This window comes from Boleophthalmus pectinirostris, unplaced genomic scaffold (genome assembly GCF_026225935.1).
Source record: "Boleophthalmus pectinirostris isolate CB_2022bp ecotype Guang Dong unplaced genomic scaffold, ASM2622593v1 HiC_scaffold_11, whole genome shotgun sequence".
Lineage (NCBI taxonomy): Eukaryota > Metazoa > Chordata > Actinopteri > Gobiiformes > Gobiidae > Boleophthalmus > Boleophthalmus pectinirostris.
The window spans coordinates 19,550,701-19,571,653 of record NW_026570994.1 but is presented as its reverse complement, the minus strand read 5'-3'; the positions used below and the strand labels follow the sequence as shown (position 1 = coordinate 19,571,653).

At 40.0% G+C, this 20,953-nt stretch overlaps 2 protein-coding genes across 5 annotated transcripts in view; one reads left to right on the top strand and one right to left on the bottom strand.

Annotated features, from left to right (window-relative positions):
• The window catches only part of LOC110161073 (peripheral plasma membrane protein CASK), a 98,717-nt gene that overhangs the window by 36,261 nt on the left and 41,503 nt on the right, over window positions 1–20,953 (top strand). For all 4 annotated transcript variants that reach the window (XM_055165983.1, XM_055165997.1, XM_055166001.1 and 1 more), the window contains exons 7-9: window positions 16,564–16,666; window positions 18,685–18,860; window positions 19,743–19,865. In XM_055165983.1, coding sequence (XP_055021958.1) covers window positions 16,564–16,666; window positions 18,685–18,860; window positions 19,743–19,865 — 402 coding nt within the window. The remainder of the gene's footprint in view (window positions 1–16,563; window positions 16,667–18,684; window positions 18,861–19,742; window positions 19,866–20,953) is intronic.
• On the bottom strand, window positions 665–8,423 carry LOC110161074 (probable G-protein coupled receptor 34). The gene is made up of 2 exons (XM_020925782.2): window positions 8,232–8,423; window positions 665–2,212 (listed from the first exon to the last, which is right to left on the bottom strand). The coding sequence occupies exon 2, from the start codon at window positions 2,175–2,177 to the stop codon at window positions 981–983; it is 1,197 nt and encodes a 398-aa protein (XP_020781441.1). The 5' UTR covers window positions 2,178–2,212; window positions 8,232–8,423; the 3' UTR covers window positions 665–980.

Below are 20,953 nucleotides of genomic sequence, written 5' to 3'. Positions count from 1 at the left end.
AAACAGACCTGGAGTTGTTCCACCTTGTGATGTCATTGTGTGGTAGTACAGGAAGTTCTCCATTGTGTTTTTAAACTCCACACAACTTCACTAGAGTCATGTGGATTTCACAGAATGAATTTCAGATCTAGAATTGCCGATCTCTGCTAAACTAAAGGTAAAAGGGGCTGTTCACTTGAAAACTACCACGTTATGACATCACAAGGTGGAGCGTTTTGAGCTTTGGAGATGTAAACAGTCTAATAATGAAGAGTTAAAAACACAACTCCAGGTCTGTTTTCGAGGAGGAAACAACATTATAACACGACTTAAAGCTCCCAAGAGCCAAGTTTCTGCGCAATGTAAGACCTTTAACCAGGACTAAACCAGGACTGAACCAGGACTGAACCAGGACTGAACCAGGACTGATCCAGAACAGGACTAAACCAGGACTGAACCAGGACTGAACCAGGACTGATCCAGAACTAAACCAGGACTGAACCAGGACTGAACCAGGACTAAACCAGGACTGAACCAGGACTGAACCAGGACTGAACCAGGACTGAACCAGGACTGAACCAAGGAACTAAACCAGGACTGAACCAGGAACTAAAACAGGACTGAACCAGGACTGAACCAGGACTAAACCAGGACTGAACCAAGGACTAAACCAGGACTGAACCAGGACTAAAACAGGACTGAACCAGGACTGAACCAGGACTGAACCAGGACTAAAACAGGACTGAACCAGGACTAAAACAGGACTGAACCAGGACTGAACCAGGACTGAACCAAGGACTAAACCCGGACTGAACCAAGACTGAACCATGACTGAACCAGGATTGAACCAGGACTGAACCAGGACTGAACCAGGTCTAAACCACGAGCGACCAAAATTACCCCCTAAATTTCAATTACATTTATTTTACACACAGGTTATTTACAGCATATCGAGGTGTTTAGATGTGCACTTTTAAGAAATCGTCCTTTCGTCGCAGTTCTCATTTGTTTCCAGAATAGTGCGCTGTCACTAAACTGGTCTTCCTCGTGCTGTTCACGATCCCGCTGCTGCGAGGTGTCGAGTCGTTTCCGGGCGAGACGAACGGCACCGACTGCCTCCTGTAGTCTATGGTGGAGCTGTTGGACGTAGCGTCGTTCAGAGACACCAATCTAGCGCTGAATCCGCGTCCTATAGTTTTGAACGCCGTTTTCCTCACCGATCCCGACAGAATGAAGTACATGATCGGATCGAGGCAGCTGTTGAACGCCGAAAACAACAGCATGACTTCGTTGGATTGGTTCATCAGCTGGATGTAGTCACAGGAAATATCTTGAAGTTGCGAAAAGATATAGATCGGGCGAAACGCGTGGTACGGCCCGAAGCATATCGTAAACAAAAACAAAACGAAGAAGGATTTTTTGGCCGTTCGCTGGTACCGTTGCGCGTTGGGCAAGTCCGGTTTATCTCTCGAAACTTTGAGCAACTGCGCGGCCACCCTCGCGTAAGAAACCATCATCGTTAAGAAGACGATCCAGAACATTATCACCAAAGCGCCGTTGAAGTACGCTTTGCCTTTCGCTCCCTTGTTCCGCGGTTTATACTGAAAACACTTGTTGTCAAATTCTTTATCTTCCGCCGTCGCGATCATGGGGACGAGGGCGAGGATGGAAAAAGTCCACAAACACGTGCAGACGACCCAACTCCAAGGCCAGCTTCTGCCGCACAAACGGATCCGAATGCCTCGTTTCGCTCTCCCTTTTCCCCTTAATCTCAAATACCGGTCCAGACTTATGCAGCCCAAAAGCGCGATGCTGATGTACATATTCATATAAAACAAGTTGCCGACTGCCTTGCACGCTACCGAACCGAGCACCCACTTATTTCCGTTGGCGTGGTAGAAAATGCGAAACGGCAAGCAGGCCAGCAGCACCAGATCAGCCACGGCGCAGTTTATGAGAAAGACCCGCACCGAGTTTCGACTTGCTTGGAGGAAAATGAACACCCACAATGCAAAGAGGTTCCCGATAAGTCCAAAAATGAAAAACAGCGAGTAGACGACGGCCAGGATCCAGTTGAAAGCCTCGTTTTGCTGGTTGCACACGGGGGGCGGGTTGGCGGAGAGGGAGGTGGCGTCGGTGGTTGAATAAATTATCGAGGAAATGGAAGAATTGAAGGTGTGAGTTGAGTTGAGGTTCATTGTGGCGGCGGATTTTGCAGAACTGTAGGCAGGTTCTAAAAAGGGGAACAGAAACAGTAATTTGAGTTATGCAGCTTCACACTTTTTATTCTAGGCTTCAGAAATACACGCTTGGTTTCTGATGCACAAACTAAACCGTGCTTATTTGTGTAGCACATGTGTAAGTGCTGTGTTGTAGGTGTGAATTTGTGAATTTGGTCTACGGGTTGTTCAAAATGAAAACGGTTCAGGAGCTTATCAAATAAAAAAGTCTAAATAATTTGTAAAAAAAAATTTGAAAATGAATTTGCAATTTCAATTTTCTTTTTAATGTTATTTCAGTTAGCGAATTAAATATATATTTTCCACAATTTACAACACAATTTTTAATTACATAATTTACTTTTGTAGCTTAAAAGTCAGTACTAGGACTGAACCAGGACTAAACTAAGATTAAACTAGGTCTAAATCAGGTCTAAACTAGGTCAAAACTAGGTCTAAATCAGGTCAAAAATAGGTCTTAACCAGGTATAAACTAAGTCTAAACTAGATCTAAACTAGGTCAAAACTAGGTCTAAACTAGGTCAAAACTAGGTCTAAACCAGGTCTAAATCAGGTCTAAACTAGGTCTAAACTAGATCTAAACTAGGTCAAAACTAGGTCTAAACCAGGTCTAAATCAGGTCTAAACTAGATCTAAACTAGGTCTAAACTAGGTCTAAACCAGGTCTAAACTAGGTCTAAACTAGATCTAAACTAGGTCAAAACTAGGTCTAAACCAGGTCTAAACCAGGTCAGAACTAGATCTAAACTAGGTCTAAACTAGGTGTTAGCCAGGACTGAGCCAAGACTGATCTAGGACTAAACCCAGGCCTGAAGCAGGACTAAACCCAGGACTAAATAGTGTCTGAACCAGGTCTGAACTAGATTGTAACTTGATCTGAACCAGTTCTGAACCAAGTCTGAAACAGGTCTAAACCAAGTCTAAAGCAGGATTTAGCAAGTGCTAAACCATCACTCAACCAGGACTAAACACTGTCTAAACAAGGTCTAAACGAGGCCTGAACCAAGACTTAACCAGGACTGAACAAGGTCAAAGACTTAACCAGGACTGAACAAGGTCAACATGGTTTAAACCAGGTCTAAAACAGGTATGAACCAGGTCTAAATCAGATCTAAATCAGGTCTAAACCAGGTTTAAACCAGGTCTAAACCAGATCTAAACCAGGATTAAATCAGGTCTGAATCAGGTTTAAACCAGGTCGAAAACAAAAGTTGAAACCAGGTCAAAATCAGGTCAGCATCAGGTCAAAACCAGCTCAAAACCAGCTCAAAATCAGAATCAGTTCTAAACCAGATATAAATCCAGACTAACCCTGACCTGAACCCAGACTAAAGTTGCTTACGCTTGAGTAAGATTCAAATGTGGTGACTAAGCTCTTGAAGGTCGCGTTGAAGTTAAACGGGAAATCACCCGTTGGTATTTACAAAAGGCACTTCTTCACCTCTGCACAAAAGACCCACAGATTAATCAGAAGAAATGTTTTTATAAAGAAGAAATGAGTGACTGTACTTTGGGGTTTTCAGTTAAATTAAAAACAAAATCTACATTCATTCACTTACGAGTCAAACTGTGTGAAAATAATACCACAACATAGACTTAAATAGGACTTAAAAGAAACATTATTATTAAAATCTGTCTTTTTTACGGCCCTATTGCGGAACATTCAAATCAACTCAGTTATATATTTCCAAAAAGTTACATAGTGCAGCTTTAAAAAACAAACAAATAGTGGAATTCAGAGGGTTGGAGTAGCTTTGCTGTTATTTTGCTATACTTTGTTTTGTGTTTTTTGCGATATAGATCAACGTAATAATATTTGCTTTTTAAAGATAAAATAAGTTGATTTAATTTGTTAATCGCCATGGCAACGGTGCAGATTATCTAGGTAAGTTAAAAATGACATAAATTAAGAATATTTTACTTTATTTGAGTTTATTTAGCTTGAGAAGTAAAATTATTTGCCAGTGGGATAAGTGTGTTTTTCGTAATTCAAGCAACATTTGATTTTGTTTCTTATTTTAAGCGCAAAAAGTTGTTTGTATCATTTTCAGTTTAGCAAGATGTGTTTTTATATTTTACGTACAAAAGTCTTATTCCACTGGCAGTGAAATTTACTTAAATCGTGATAAAACTTTCCTAATTCAAGTCATCTTAACTTGGCTAGATTTTTTGTTTGTTTTTTTTTTGCAGTGAATGTTGTTTCCTCATCACAAACAGACCTGGAGTTGTGTTTTCTTTCCTTCACACATGGTAAATCACAAACGCTGAATATTTAGGCTGAGTTCTTCTTTCTAATAATAATAAATTCAGCCCTGGAGTTGCCAATCTCCACTGAATTAAAGTTAAAAGTTGTGAGCTGTGAAACTACAGAGCATTTACACCTTTAGAGATGTAGAAGGATGAATAATAAATGACTCAAAAACACACGTGAATGAAACAAAACACAACTCCAGGTCTGATTGTGACGAGATAATGAGACATTATAACACGGCATAAAGGTCACAAGAGTACATTTTGTGTGATATTTTACGACCTTTGAGAATATTAGGACTGAACCAGGACTAAACTAAGATTAAACTAGGCCTAAACTGGTCAAAACTATGTCTAAACCAGGTCCAAACTAGCTCCAAACTAGGTGCAAACTAGGTCAAAACTACATCTAAACTAGGTGCAAACTAGCTCCAAACTAGGCCAAAACTAGGCCTAAACTAGGTCCAAACTAAGTCAAAACTAGGTCTAAACTAGATCCAAACTAGGTCAAAACTAGGTCAAAACTACATCTAAACTAGGTGCAAACTAGTTTCAAACTAGGCCTAAACTAGGTCCAAACTAAGTCAAAACTAGGTTAAAACTAGGTCTAAAGTAGGCCTAAACTAGGTCAAAACTACATTTAAACTAGGTCAAAGCTAGGTCTAAACTAGGTCCAAACTATCTCCAAATTAGGCCAAACCTAGGCCAAAACTAGGTTAAAACTAGGTCTAAAGTAGGCCTAAAATAGGTCAAAACTACATCTAAACTAGGTCAAAACTATCTCCAAACTATCTCCAAATTAGGCCAAACATAGGCCTAAACTAGGTCAAAACTACATCTAAACTAGGCCAAAACTACATCTAAACTAGGTCAAAACTACATCTAAACTAGGTCAAAACTACATCTAAACTAGGTCAAAACTACATCTAAACTAGGTCAAAACTATATCTAAACTAGGTCCAAACTATATCCAAACTATCTCCAAACTAGGCTAAACCTAGACCAAAACTAGGTTAAAACTAGGTCTAAAGTAGGCCTAAACTAGGTCAAAACCATGTCTAAACTAGGTCCAAACTAGCTCAAAACTAGGCCAAAACATACCAAAACTAGGTCAAAACTAAGTCAAAACTAGGCCTAAACTAGATCAAAACTAAGTCAAAACTAGGCCTAAACTAGGTCTAAACTAGGTCTTAGCCAGGACTCAGCCAAGTTTGAGCTAGGACTAAACCCAGGCTTGAAGCAGGACTAAACCCAGGACTAAATACAGTCTGAACCAGTTCTGAACCAAGTTTGAAACAGGTCTGAAACGGGTCTGAACCAAGGCGAAAGCAGGATTTAGCAAGTGCTACACCAAAACTCAACCAGGACTAAACCAGGTCTAAATAAGGTCTAAACCAGGTGAGAACAGAGTGTGAAAACAGAGTGTGAAAACTGAGCATTTAGAGCTGTAGAGATGTAGTCAGATGAATAACAAATGACTCAAACGTGCAAATGAAACAAAACACAAAACTCCAGCTCTGTCTTCGACGAGGCACGGCTTAAAGGTCAGAAGAGTACATTTTGCGTAATATCTTTCTGACCTTTTAGAATATTATTTTGCTTTTTGCAGGCTTTATCATAAATGACGTGTTTTAAAAGCTCTTGATGTGCACCTGGTTAACCGCGGTCGAAGTTCCTGTTCGATTCTGTTGCATAAAAGTGTATATTCTGCGAGGCCCGGTCGAGTCGGAATGCGGCGTTGTGGTCAAAATCAGCTGCGAGTTTAGAAACAAGAAGTTCAGTGATGAAATTTCAAGAAAAAGGAAGGAACTATTTATTCATGACTCAAATGCACTGCGGGCAGATGTTGCTGAGGGTTTGAAAACATATCGCTGAATTGTTTATAGCGCTGATGTTACACTATTTTCCGATCTGCTGTCGTGTTGTTTCGTCATCGCAAACAAACCTGGAGTTGTGTTTTTTTTTTGTTTTGTTTCAGTCACGTTTAGGCTGAGTTCTTCTCTCAAACTTGCATTTTAACTAGAATAATTTGGATAATTTCAGCTCTGGAGTTGCCAATCTCTACTGAACGAAAGGTAAACAGTAGGGATGGGCACGATTAGTCGATTAATCGATAATTGATCATTAAGAATTTCGTCGATTACGTTCATTTTTAATCGACAAACCGAATGTAGGTTGCTGTGCGTAGCGTAGGGTGGCCAAACGTCCGTTTTTTCCCGGACATGTCAGTTTTCCACGTCCTGTTCTGGCCATCTGTTTGTTTAGTTTTTTTATAAAGTGATGCAAATGTTCAGGTTTTCATTTCCTTTCATTGGGGCATTAAACTGAACGTCCTCGTAGCTCCGTGCATCAGAAGGAGCGAGACACAAACAGTCGGTGAGCCTGCAACATGCCAAAGCAGAAATGCGCATTTAACGAAGACTTGTAGAAGAAATTCCACGCTTTCCGTCCCGGTCGAGACAAGTGGGAGTGGGTGCACAGCGTACAGTGTTTTGGTTTTGACAAATGCAAATACAGTCACCCTAACCTGTATTCCACTGAATCGTGTCTTTTAGTCCGACAGAAGTTAAACCGCATCAGCCACAAGAGCTGTTTTTTTTTTTTTTTTGCTTAGTTTATGCAAATGAGCCATGTGGTTTTAAGTTTCGTTTCTGTGAGACTTTCACAAATCTGCATTAAACACATTATAATGTCAAACGGGCTGATGTGGCTCTAGAGTCGTTACGGTTTATATGTCGTAAAGTTGAATTTATTTATGCAGATTAGTAGTGCAGATAGTAATAATAATGATGATCATTTTAATATAAAAACGTTAATGATTAATCGTTAATTCTCCCGACGATCGATTAAGAAAATTTAATCGAATGCCCATCCCTAGTAAATGGAGCTGTTCAACTTGAAAAAAAAAAACTACCTCCTCGTGACATCACAAGGTGGAGCAGAGCATTTTGAGCTTTGGAAATGTAGACAGACTAATAATAAACACATGTGAATGAAACAAAACGCAACTCCAGGTCTGTTTTTGAGGAAGTAACAACATTATAACACGACTTAAAGCTCACGAGAGTCAATTTTATGTAATATAGAATTTTTTATTTTCTTTTTTGCATGTTTAAAATGTGAACTTTGAGCAGAATCTTATTATTAAAACATAATTTGCAATTCAAATCATGCAAAATGACAAAAAAATGACTAAATGTAATGAAAAGAAACGACTCGGAACTACTAACATTTGAAGAATTTGACTTAGTTTGGCTTAATTTCTGTTTTAGATCCAATTTTAACTGTTCAACTTGACATTTAAAGACCTTATACTTCATTTTTTTTGTCTTCTCCAGTACTGATACGTTGTAAAAGCAGCTCTTGAGGTCAAAATAAGTCCGCTGTGAGCTGTTCCCATCGAATTATAAAGCGTTGTAGTGTCCGAGAATCAGGCAGTGCGCTGTTTGCATGATAGTTTTGTTAGTTAAAAGTTGTCAAAAGCGATTATAAACTCATCGTGGTGAATAATTACGATGTTCTGAGTGCATAAAGCAACTGAGGAATAACTTTGGACCACTGCAAACTGTTTCAAATTAACTTCTTTTTTTTTTTTTTTTACGCAGTAAAAATGAATTACAGAGACTTTAAATGAGTGTACACTTTAAAATCACCCTAAAAACAAAAATTCTGTTGTGTACTTTTGCCGTAGATTAAGTTAAATAAACCTTGGCTGATATAAAATTGTGAATTATTATCTCCTCAGTGTTTTTCTTAACTCACCTTTAGTCGTCAGAGAATCCTGCAGCGTCCTCTCTTTTGCTCCAAATCACTTTTTTTTATTCAAATTGATCGTTCATTTTGATAAAAGATCAGTAAGTGTTTGTATCTCCTCTTTCTCTCTCTGTCTGTCGTCGTCTGACTGAATTTGCTGCTGTGGTGGTTTTAACTCGAGCTCGTTTTGCCCACCCTCAAGTTTCCTTTCTCTTCCCTCTCTCTCTCTCTCTCTCTCTCTCTCTCTCTCTCTCTCTCTCTCTCCCTCTCTCTCTCTCTCTGTCTCTCTGTGTTTCTGTGTCTCTGTCTCTCTCTTCTTCTTCTTCTTCTCTCTGTCTCTGTACTTCCCTTTCCTCTCTTTACTTCTATCCCTCTTCCTCTCTCCCTCTTCTCTCTCCTCTTTTTCCTTCTCCCCTCACTCTCTCTCTCTTTCCCTCCCCTCTTTGCCTCTCTAATTCTCACTGTGTCTCTTTTCTTTCTCTCTCTCTCTCTCTCTCTCTACTCCCCTCTTCTCTCTTTCCGTCTGTACCTCTCCCCCTACCTCTCCTCTCTCCCCTCACTCTCTCCCTCTTCTCTCTATCTCCCTCTCTCCCCTCTCTGCCACCGTCTCTCTTCTCTCTCCCTTTCGCTCTGCTCCACTTTTCTCTCTCTCTCTCTCTCTCTCTCTCTCTACCTCTCTCCTCTCTGCCACCATCTCTCACACTCTCTTTCTCTCCTCTCTCTGCTCCCCCTTTCTCTCTTTCTCTTTCTCTCTGTGTGTGTGTGTCTCTCCCCTCTCTGTCCCGGTCTCTCTTCTCTCTCTCTCTCTCTCTCCTCTCTCTCTCTCTCTCCCTCTTTCTTTCTCTTCCTCTCTCTCCTCTCTGCCACTGTCTCTCTTCTCTCTCTCTCCCTTTGCTGCTCCCCCTTTCTCTCTTTCTTTCTTTCTCTCTCTCTCTCTCTCTCTCTCTCTGTGTGTGTGTCTCTCTCTCTCTCCTCTCTGCCCCGCTCTCTCTTCTCTCTCTCTGTCTCTCTCCCTCTCCTCTCCCTCTCTCCCCAATCTTTCTCTTCCTCTCTCTCCTCTCTGCCACCGTCTCTCTCTTCTCTCACTCTTTCTCTCCCTCTCTGCTCCCTTTCTCTCTCTCTCTCTCTTTCTGTGTGTGTGTGTCTCTCCCTCTCTCCCACCCCTCTCTCTCTTCCACTCTCTCCTCTCTGCCACTGTCTCTTTTCTCTCTCCCCTCTCTCTGCTCCCCTTTTCTCTCTCTCTACCTCTCTCACTCTCCTTCTTTCTCCTTTCTGCCCCTGTCTCTCTTCTCTCTCTCCCTTTGCTCCCCCTTTCTCTCTCTCTCTCACTCTCTGTCTCTCTGCCCCCCTTCTCTCTCTCTCCCTCTCTCCCCCTGCCCTGCTCTCTCTCTTCTCTCTCTGTCTGTGTGTGTGTGTGTCTCTCCCTTCTCTCTCTACTCCCCCTTTCTTTCTCTCTTCCCGCTGCGCTCTCTCTTTCTCTTTCTCTCTCTTCCCTCTTCTTTCTCTTTCTTTATCTGTGGCTTGATCATCTGTTCTGTGTGTTTTTTTCCCAAACATCTTCCTCTTGCTGATTTTATTTCCCACCATTCAACAAACGACATCAGGTAAAATACAATGACATATTTGTTCCCTAATTTTATTTATCGGGCAAAACCACATCCACATTTGACGCACTTCTGCAAACCACACACACTATCAGTCCAAAGACACACCCTCATTTATATATATTTTTTGCTTATTTTTACCACTTTCTACATTTTATATACACACAGAAGACTTCCATGTGTATATAAAATGTAGAAAATGGTAAACAAAAACAACAAAAACCAACAGAAAGAGAGAGAGACTTTATCTATCCAGAGGAAAATTCAAGTTTTGCTGCTGCCACGTTTCCTCCGCGCGTCTTTACCTTTGCGTCTCAGCGCAGGAGGACCGGTCAGGGAGGGTCAGCAGATCTGTGGAAGAGACAAAAATGTTCCTCCTCTGTGTCCTGCAGCGTCACAGGGAACAGGAAAGGCCTCGTTCTTACTCCACTCTGGCGTTTCGGTCGTTGATTAAATGGTCTATTCTCTCAAAGTGTTTCTTCTGGAAGGTCTTCTGCCACATTTGCTGCCACATATGGTGTAAAAAACCCGTAGCGTCTCAAATGTCCGTAGCTGTCTCTTTATCTGGCCTTTTTGCCCATTTGCACCTTTGTCTCCATGGATATGAGAAAAAGAAACATTTCACATCACTCCCTCATGTGTTCATTCCCTTAAAGCAGGGACGTCAAACTCAAATTCACAGAGGGCCGAAATTAAAAACTGGGACTAAGTCGTGGCCCAAACTGAATATTTATTGAAAAATTTCAACAACATCTCCATGTTTTTCTTCTTTCAAGATATGTAATGTTAAACCTTTTCTTATTAAAGTAAATGTTTAATAATTGTTTTGATTAAACACTGAATCCAGAACAAGCAAAATATAAAATAGTAACAACATTTTAAATAAATAATGTTTCTATAGTCGATCTGTAGCCAGCGGTCCAGCTCTAATACATATTTGAAATGATCTTGTGGGCCAAATATAATTATATCACGAGCCAAATTTTGCCCCCGGGCCTCAGTTTGAATTGTCTGCCTTAAAGTATTTCCTCTGAAGATGTTTTGCCACATTTTCTACCATATATGGTGTAAAAAAAAAACTTATAGCACCTCAAATGTCCATCTCCTTAGCTTGTCTCTATGGACGCATGTAGTGTATCAGCAATATTAGCTGCTACTACTACTACTACTACTACTACTACTACTACTACTACTACTACTAGGGGTGTGCAAAAATATTGAAATAGTGAAATATCAATATATCGTACCGTTTAATGTAATGATACAGTATCGATATCGTGGGCTGCTGTATCAATATATCGCCAAGAGTATTTTTTTGTATATTTTACAAAATTATTTTGTTACAGCTACAGTTTTGTTGCTTGTTCGTTTATGCAACACATTTGCCATTTTTGCCATTTTGATGATTAAAATGTTTGTGTTTCATATTCACTTTGCACAAGAAGTGGTTTAACAAAGACACTTTTATTGAACCGTATCTAATTGATTTGAAATATATCGTATCGAACTGAATCGAAATCCCACTGTACTGAGATATGTATTGTATCATGGCCTTTGTATTGAGACATGTATCATATCGTGGTCTTTGTATCGAAGTATGTATCATATCGTGGCATTTGTATCGAAGTATGTATCATATCGTGGCATTTGTATCGAAGTATGTATCATATCGTGGCATTTGTATCGAAGTATGTATCATATCGTGGCCTTTGTATCGTATCATGGCCTTTGTATCGAGGTATGTATCGTATCATGGCCTTTGTATCGAGGTATGTATCGTATCGGCAACTTCTGAATGTACACAACCCTAATCGCCAAGAGTATTTTTTGATACATTTTACTAAATTATTTTGTTCCAGGGCTGCAGTTTTGTTGCTTGTTTACAGGAAGGAAACTCATTTACGCAACACATTTGACATTTTCGCTGTTTTGATGAGTAAAATGTTTGTGTTTCATATGAACTTTGCAAAAGAAGTGGTTCAACATAGACCAATTTAACCTTTATTTTTTATTGAAATATATCGTACTAAATTGAAAGTGCACTGTATTGAGATATGTATCATACTGCAGCCCAAACTACTCCTACTATTACTACTACTACAGTAAATTATGAAAACAAAAAATTGAACTGAAAGTAAACAGTGACTAAGTTTTCTAATAATATTTAAGTGTGAAATGATCCTATCACATTTAATCAGACTTAACCCGTGTGTTTTGCCCCGCTCTGTGCTGCTGCCTCCTCTCGCACTTTGACTTTGTGGTTTCAGTTTCTCGAATTGAAGATTCTTTCTGAAACCACCGTCGATTTTCTTGTGCATATGAGCCTCGACTCCATGCACTTTTGCACACAAACCCCGTCCCGTCTGCTCGCGGTTCTGCACAACTTTATCTACAATCATGTCTCGGCTCAAAATGTCACCTTTGCTCTTAAGAAAACCAAAAAGGCCAAAACAAAAAACAAATTCCTGGAAGTTTTCGGCAGAATGATGTTATATTTTTGGCACAGTTTACGTAAAGTCTGGTTTGAGGCTGGTTTTGTCTTTGTTTGGTCCTGGTTTGAACCTGATATACATCTGCCTTTGTCTGTGTGTAATTAGTCCTGGTTTAGTTCTGGTTTAGTCCTGTTTTTTTGCCCTGGTTTGAACCTGATATAGATCTAGGTTAGTCTGGATTCAATACCAGCGTAGTCCTGGTTTAGTTCTGGTTTAGTCCTGTTTTTGCACTGATTTGAGCCTGATACAGATCTAGGTCAGTGTGGTTATAATACAGTAATAGTCCTCTTTTAGTCCTGGTTTAGTTCCTGTTTAGTCCTGTTTTAGGCAAGGCAAGGCAAGTTTATTTGTATAGCACAATTCGTACACAAAGTAATTCAAAGTGCTTTACAGAATAAGAAATACATTAAAATCATAATAAAAACAAATCAAAACATAAATAATCATGAAGATTAAAATTAAAAAAGAGAGACATAAATTGGAGAGAAGAGTGCGGAATGAAAACCTTTCAGTTATATGCACAGTTAAACAGAAATGTTTTGAGTCTGGATTTAAACAGCGTCACAGAAGAGGTCTGTCTCACATGTTCAGGAAGACTGTTCCAGGTTTTAGCTGCATGAACCTGAAACGCTGACTCCCCTTGTTTAGTTCTGACTCTGGGCACCAGCAGGAGGCCGGTCCCTGAGGTCCTCAGAGTGCGAGATGGTTCATATGACACTAACATGTCACAGATGTACTTTGGTGCTCGGCCATGGAGAGACTTGCACACAAGCAGAGCTGCTTTAAAGTCTATTCTCTGAGGCACAGGAAGCCAGTGCAGAGACCTGAGCACAGGACTTATGTGCTCGTACTTCCTAGTTCGAGTAAGGACCCGAGCTGCAGCGTTCTGGATGTTCTGGATGTTCTGCAGCGTCTCACAGCTCGTTTGGAGAGACCAGTGAGCAGACCATTACAGTAGTCTAACCTACTGGAGACAAATGCATGGATAAGTTTCTCCAAGTCTGATTTAGACAGTAAACCTTTGATTTTTGCTATGTTTTTTAGATGGTAAAAGGCTGCAGATGTTATTGATTTTATGTGACTGTTAAAGTTCAAGTCTGAGTCCATTATTACCCCTAGATTTCTTGCCTGATTTGAAGGTTTTAGAGCGAGAGACTGGAGGTGACTGCTGACACTGTCCCTTTGTTTCTGTGGACCAAAAGACTATGACTTCAGTCTTGTCAGAGTTTAGCTGGAGAAAGTTGTTTTGCATCCACACACTGATCTGTTGGATGCAGTGACCAAGTGACTCCACTGGTCCATAGTCTCCTGCTGCCAGAGAGACGTAGATCTGAGTGTCGTCTGCATAATTATGGTACGACACGTTATTGCTGCTTATTAACTGGCCTAATGGCAGCATGTAGAGATTGAACAACAGGGGGCCCAGGATTGACCCCTGAGGCACCCCACAGGTCAGGGCCATGTCATCTGAGACACAGTTTCCAATTTCAACAAAATACTTCCTGTCTTCTAGATAGGACTTGAACCAGTTTAGTACAGTACCAGAGATGCCCACCCAGTCCTCTAGTCTCTGTAAGAGGATCCCATGATCGACAGTGTCAAAAGCAGCACTCAGATCTAACAGGATCAAGACTGAGACTTTGCCTGCATCAGTGTTCAGGCGGATGTCATTTGTCACCTTGATAAGAGCAGTCTCAGTGCTGTGGTGGGCTCTAAAACCTGACTGGAAAACATCAAAGGAGTTGTTCATTTGGAGAAAATTCGTAAGCTGTTGGTAAACAGCTTTTTCAAGGACTTTGCCAAAAAACGGCAGATTTGAGATGGGTCGGAAATTGTTCAGTACTGTGGCATCAAGACTGCTCTTCTTTAGGAGAGGCTTAATGACCGCAGTTTTCAACGCATTTGGGAATGTTCCAGATTGAAGTGACATGTTAACTATGTGAGTGAGTGGTGAAAGTAAAACTGTTGAGGACGGACTTTAGAAATCTAGTGGGTAACATGTCCAGGCAGCAAGTAGATGAACTCAGACTGGTAACGATCTCTAAAACAGTTTTGTCAGTTACAGGTGCAAAGTGATTCAGCTCTAAGTGTCTCTGTGGCTGCATGCTTGTTATTTGTGTTGTGGAATTGATGGCATTTTTGATGCCCTGAACTTTGTCATTAAAGAAAACTGCAAACTCATTACATTTAGATGTGGAAATTAGTTCTAGTGGCAGTGGAGCTGGAGGGTTTGTTAATCTGTTCACTGTTGCAAACAGGACACGAGAGTTGTTACTGCAATTACCAATAATGTCCGAAAAATACTTCTCTCTTGTTTTACTCAAAGTGTAGTTGTACATATGCATTGTTCCTCTGTAAATCTCATAATGAACCTGGAGGTTTGACTTGCGCCATTTCCGCTTTTACACCCTTGTTTGAACCTGATGGACATCTAGGTTAGTCTGGATAGAATACCGGTGTAGTCCTGGTTTAGTTCTGGTTTAGTCCTGTTTTTTTGCCTTTGTTGGAACCTGATATAGATCTTAGTCTGGATACAATACCGCTGTAGTCCTCTTTTAGTTCTGGTTTAGTCCTGTTTTTTTGCCCTGGTTTGAACCTGATATAGATCTAGGTTAGTCTGGATTCAATACCAGCGTAGTCCTGGTTTAGTTCTGGTTTAGTCCTGTTTTTGCACTGATTTGAGCCTGATACAGATCTAGGTCAGTGTGGTTATAATACAATAATAGTCCTCTTTTAGTCCTGGTTTAGTTCTGGTTTAGTCCTGTTTTACACCCTTGTTTGAACCTGATGGACATCTAGGTTAGTCTGGATAGAATACCGGTGTAGTCCTGGTTTAGTTCTGGTTTAGTCCTGTTTTTGCACTGATTTGAGCCTGATACAGATCTAGGTCAGTGTGGTTATAATACAATAATAGTCCTCTTTTAGTCCTGGTTTAGTTCCTGTTTAGTCCTGTTTTACACACCTTGTTTGAACCTGATGGACATCTAGGTTAGTCTGGATAGAATACCGGTGTAGTCCTGGTTTAGTTCTGGTTTAGTCCTGTTTTTTTGCCTTTGTTGGAACCTGATATAGATCTTAGTCTGGATACAATACCGCTGTAGTCCTCTTTTAGTTCTGGTTTAGTCCTGTTTTTTGCCCTGGTTTGAACCTGATATAGATCTAGGTTAGTCTGGATTCAATACCAGCGTAGTCCTGGTTTAATTCTGGTTTACTCCTGTTTTTTTTTGCCCTGGTTTTAACCTGACACAGATCTAGGTTAGTGTGGTTATAATACAACAATTGTCCTGGTTTAGTTCTGGTTTAGTCCGTTTTGTTTTTTTTGCCCTGGTTTTAACCTGACACAGATCTAGGTTAGTGTGGTTATAATACAACAATAGTCCTGGTTTAGTTCTGGTTTAGTCTTGGTTTAGTTCTGGTTTGAACCTGATATAGATCTTAGTTAGTCTGGATACAATACCGCTGTAGTCCTCTTTTAGTTCTGGTTTAGTCTTGTTTTTGCACTGATTTGAACTGGATACAGATCTAGGTCAGTGTGTTTATAATACAATAATAGTCCTGGTTTTGCTCTTGTTTGAACCTGATATAGATCTTAGTTGGTCTGGATACAGTACTGTAGCGTAGTCTTCTTTTAGTTTTGGTTTTAGTTCTGGTTAAGTCTTGTTTTTGCCCTGGTTTGAACCTAATACAGACTCAGGTTAGTCTGGATATAATACTGTATTAGTCCTGGTTTAGTTCTGGTTTGAACCCGATATAGACCTTGGTTCATCAGGAAATAATACCAAAATAATCCTGATTTAGTTCTCATTTAGTCCTGATTTTTGCTGTTATTTGAACCTGATATAGATCTAGGTTAGTCTGGATAGAATACCGCTATAGTCCTGGTTTAGTTCTGGTTTAAACCTGATATAGACCTAGTTTTGTCTGAAAAGAGAAAATCTCGCTCTGTCAAACAGTTAACTCGACCTGAACTTGACTTGGAGGTGCGCTGTGTAACTTTTCTGGTGGAAGGCCGTCTCCATGGAAACGCTATTGCTGAAATCAAGACATTCAAATCCTGTAACTGAATAAATGCAAGTAATATTTTAATTTAATGCTGTGGAACATTTCAGACAAAGCGATACTTCTCCCTGGATACGAGCAGGTGACCAGATAACCTAAACCCGGACTAAATAAAACCAGGACCGACCCAGAACTAAACCTGGAACCAGACCTGAATACTGTATTGTGTTTGTGTTTTTTTTTTAGCCTCACTGTGTGCTGCTGGCCTCCAAAGAGAACTCTGCTCCCGTGAAGCTCGGAGGGTTTGGGGTGGCCATCCAGCTTGGGGAGTCCGGACTCGTGGCTGGAGGTAAAGTCTATTTTATTTCACTTTTTTTTTTTTAAATCCTGGAGCGTACCCGACTCTCGGAGAACACTCACACGTCTAACTGCTCCTAAAGAGTGCAGACTGTAAAAGGACATACAGTACCGGTCAAAGGTTTTAGAACACCCTAATTTTTCCAGTTATTTATTGCAATTCAAGTCGTGAAAACTACCTCAGGAAAAAAGAACAAGACGGTAAAGCTTGAAAACTTGAAGTGTCCAGCACAGTGTCCAGATTTAAACCCCATCGAGCTGGTTTGGGATGAACTGGACAGAAGAGTGAAGCAACCTACAAGTGCCACACATTTATGGAAACTTCTGCGACAGACTTGGGAAGAACTTTCTGAAGAATATTTGATTTCTGTTGTAAAAAAGAACGAGCCACGAGTGTGTTCAGCTGTTATATCTGCCAAAGGTGGACACTTTCATCAATCAGAAGTTTAGAAAACTTTTGGTCAACAGTAAACAGTAAAAAAAACTTTTGACCAGTAGTGTAGCTAACCCGTGAGCCGCCGCTTTACAAATAGGAAGTGAGCATGGGCTCGCTTATGGCTCCATCAACTCCGGCTCCAGTTCAATTATTAACTGAAAAATATCACCTCTTCCTCTGTAACTGCTGATGTCAGGATCCTCATTTTGGTCTTAAAATGTTCATATTAACGCACTCTATGTGATCCTGCTGTTTATTTATTTACTTTTTATTTTGTCCGTTAATACATTTTTATTCTTTGTATGTAGAGATTTATCAATAACCGAAATATCGTGATATCGCATCGTCGGAACTATCACAAAATAATATCGTGGTCCATCACAATATATCGAATTGCAAGGTTTTTCAGTTAAAAGTATTTAAAAAGAGGGAACTGCATAGGTAAAATTAAAAACTGGGACTAAGTCGTGGGTCAAACTAAATATTTTATTGAAAATTTCAACATCTGCATCTGCAACATCATGTTTTCTGTTCTTTTGAGATATGTTTTCTTATTAAAATAAATGTTTAATAATGGTTTTACTTAAACACTGGATCCAGAACAAGCAAAATAACAAATAAAAATAATAACATTTTAAATAAATTATGTCTCTATAGCTGTAGAGTTCTATATCTTTAGCCGGCGGGTCAGATCTAATACAAATTTGATATGATCTCGTGGGCCTGAGTTTGACATGTCTGGCATAGACCATGATCCTTTACTTACTTTACTACATAATAAAAATAACTGTTATTAAGCACTTTTAAATCTTATATCATTGTAATAGGGCAGTAATGATTAGGGGTGTGCCAAAATATCGGAATATCGATATATCATATTGTTTAATGTGATGATACAGTATCGATATCGTGGGCTACTGTATCAATATATCAGAAAGAGTATTTTTACGTGTGTTTTACTAAATTATTTTGTTACAGAGCTACAGTTTTGTTGCTTGTGGAGTGAAAGGAAACTCATTTATGTGACACATTTGACATTTTCACTGTTTTGATGATTAAAATGTTTGTGTTTCATATGAACTTTGCACAAGAAATGGTTTAACAAAGACTTTAGTATCACAGCCATGATTTAGACTTTATTTTTTATTGAACCGTATCGAATCGATTTGAAATATATCAAATCGAAAGTGCACTGTATCGAGATATGTATCGTATCGTGGCCTGTGTATCGAGGCATGTATCATATCGGCAACTTCTTAATGATACCCAGCCCTAGTAATGATTCACACTGAAGACTGGTCAAGGTATTTAAAAAGGAAAAAAATAGCGTATGTACAATTCTGTTAAACCCTACAAAATATCGCAATAATTATCGTACCGTGAGATTTGGATATCGTTACATCCCTGCTTATATATGGAACTCTGTATTGGGCCATAGAGCGAGACACAATCAAGCCCAAGTTCATAAAGATTCAAAAAACCCAGAGTGATTGTGCCCTAAATAAAAGGTTAATTTTGTACCCACGGTGTTGCTCTGTACTGCTCCTGACTGCTCCTGTCTCTCCCGGCTGTAGGTCGTGTGGGTACTCCTCACTTCATGGCCCCTGAGGTGGTGAAGAGAGAGCCCTACGGTAAACCTGTGGACGTGTGGGGCTGTGGCGTGATCCTGTTCATTCTTCTGTCCGGATGTCTGCCCTTCTACGGCACCAAGGAGCGTCTGTTTGAGGCCATCATCAAGGGGAAATATAAGGTAAAAAAAAAAAAAAAGAGATAAGACATTTTTTGCATCAGCTATCGGCATTAAAGGGCCTTTATTATTTATACTACTCTCTGATCTGTGTTCTAATGTTGTTTCCTCATCACAAACTGTTCTGAAGTTCTGAAGGTTTTTTTCATTCACACCTATTTAACACACAAACCCTGTAGATTTAGGCTGAGTTCTTCTCTCAAACTGAAAACACTCTGTTCAGCTTTGTGATGTCATGTGGTGTTACAGTGTTTTTCTGGTCGCGACGGGGTCGCCTGGTCATGACAGGGTCTTCTGGTCATGACACGGTCTTCTGGTCATGACGCGGTCTTCTGGTCATGACGAGGTTACGGCGGGGTCTTCTGGTCACGACGGGGTCTTGATGGTCATGACGAGGCCGCGACGGGGTCTTCTGATTATGACTGGGTCTTCAGGTCATCACGGGGTCACAACGGGGTCTTCTGGTCTTGACGGGGTCTTCTGGTCATGACGACATCGCGATGTCATCGTTTTCCAAAAGCTGTGGTTTGCTTGTCCACACGACGCAACGCCGACATTCTCAGATTTCTTGATTCTGGAACCTGAAACGCCGGCTCCGTGTGGCCAAAGGCCAAAACGAATAAAAACTTCACAGTTTCACAGACACCACCTAAAGGCAAAAGGAGTTGTTGAAAGCTGTTAAAACTACCACTTCCTGAAGACGTAGACAGACTAATAATAAAGTCTCAAACATGTGACTGAAACAAAATGCAACTCCAGGTCTGTTTTTGAGGAAGTGAAAGCATTATAATATGACTTAAAGGTCACAAGGGTCATTTTTGCGTAATATGGGACCTTTAAGCATTTTGTTTCATCATTGTAGTTATTTTTTGTATTTTCCTCCAGATGAATCCTCGTCAGTGGGCACACATCTCGGAGAGCGCCAAAGACCTGGTCAGACGGATGCTCATGCTGGATCCGGCCGAGAGGATCACCGTGTATGAAGCGCTCAACCACCCCTGGCTCAAGGTACGGCGGCAGAGTGGTTAGCCCGTGTCCTCCTCTCTGTGCGTGTGTGTGTGTGTAAGGAGGCTGTGGATTTGACACGTCATTTCTCATTTTTCACAGCTCCTCAAACATTTTTCACACCTCTTTATAAGTTTCATTTTTACTTTTGTTTTGAGCAACATTTTTAAAGGTGCACTGTGCAACTTTTCTGGTGGAGATGCTCTTAGAGCGCTTTGTCTAGAGCTGCTCGATCATGGAAAAAATGATTATCACCATTATTTTGGTCACGATTATTTTTTAGTTACACGATGGATTTATTCAGCATTTCTCTCTATCTCAAAAAAAACCTATTTGTTATTGATAATTTACACAAACTTTAAAATTGAAAATAAATATAGGCTACAAATATGAACCTTAGAGCAGTTTTGCGATGTATTAAACTGAAAATGAATACAAAATACTTTGAACATGAAATAAGGCAGAAAAATATCAATGTATCCAAAAATAACTATATATCCAGCTGTTCTACAATCTATATTTAAAACATAAAATATCCAAAAATAAACTTTGTTAAGCTTTATCGTTTCAAATTCGATTACCGTATTTTTTGGACTATAAGTTGCCCTGGAGTATAAGTCGCACCAGCCAAAAAATGTGTAATGAACAAGAAAAAAACATATGTAAGTTGCACTTTTTTGGGGGAAATTTATTTTATAAAATCAGAAACCAAGAACCGACATTTCATCTTAAAGTCAAGTTCTAGTAAAAACAATAGAAGAGAGAACAACAGACTGTTAACGTCACATATGAACAGTTCTTCAGATAAACTATAACATAAACAACAGAACAGAACAAAGTTTAACAAACTCTCCATCTCACTCCAAATCACTAAATCCATTCAATTCTTCATCCTCGGTGTCACTTCTGAACAACTCGGCCTCGACCTCCGGAGGTAAACAGAAAAAATTAAAATTATTCGGGTCTTTCTGAATCTCGACAGGATGGTTTCGGTGTCACTGAAGTCCAGACTTTGTCCATCCATCCAGTGACTTCAGGAAAGTTTCATGGTGCATCCTCCCGGTGTCACAAGTTTCTCTCTCACTCCAAAC

Excerpts from the sequence above, each read along its gene's own strand:
- LOC110161074 (XM_020925782.2), bottom strand. The coding sequence starts at position 2,177 with ATGAACCTCAACTCAACTCACACCTTCAATTCTTCCATTTCCTCGATA.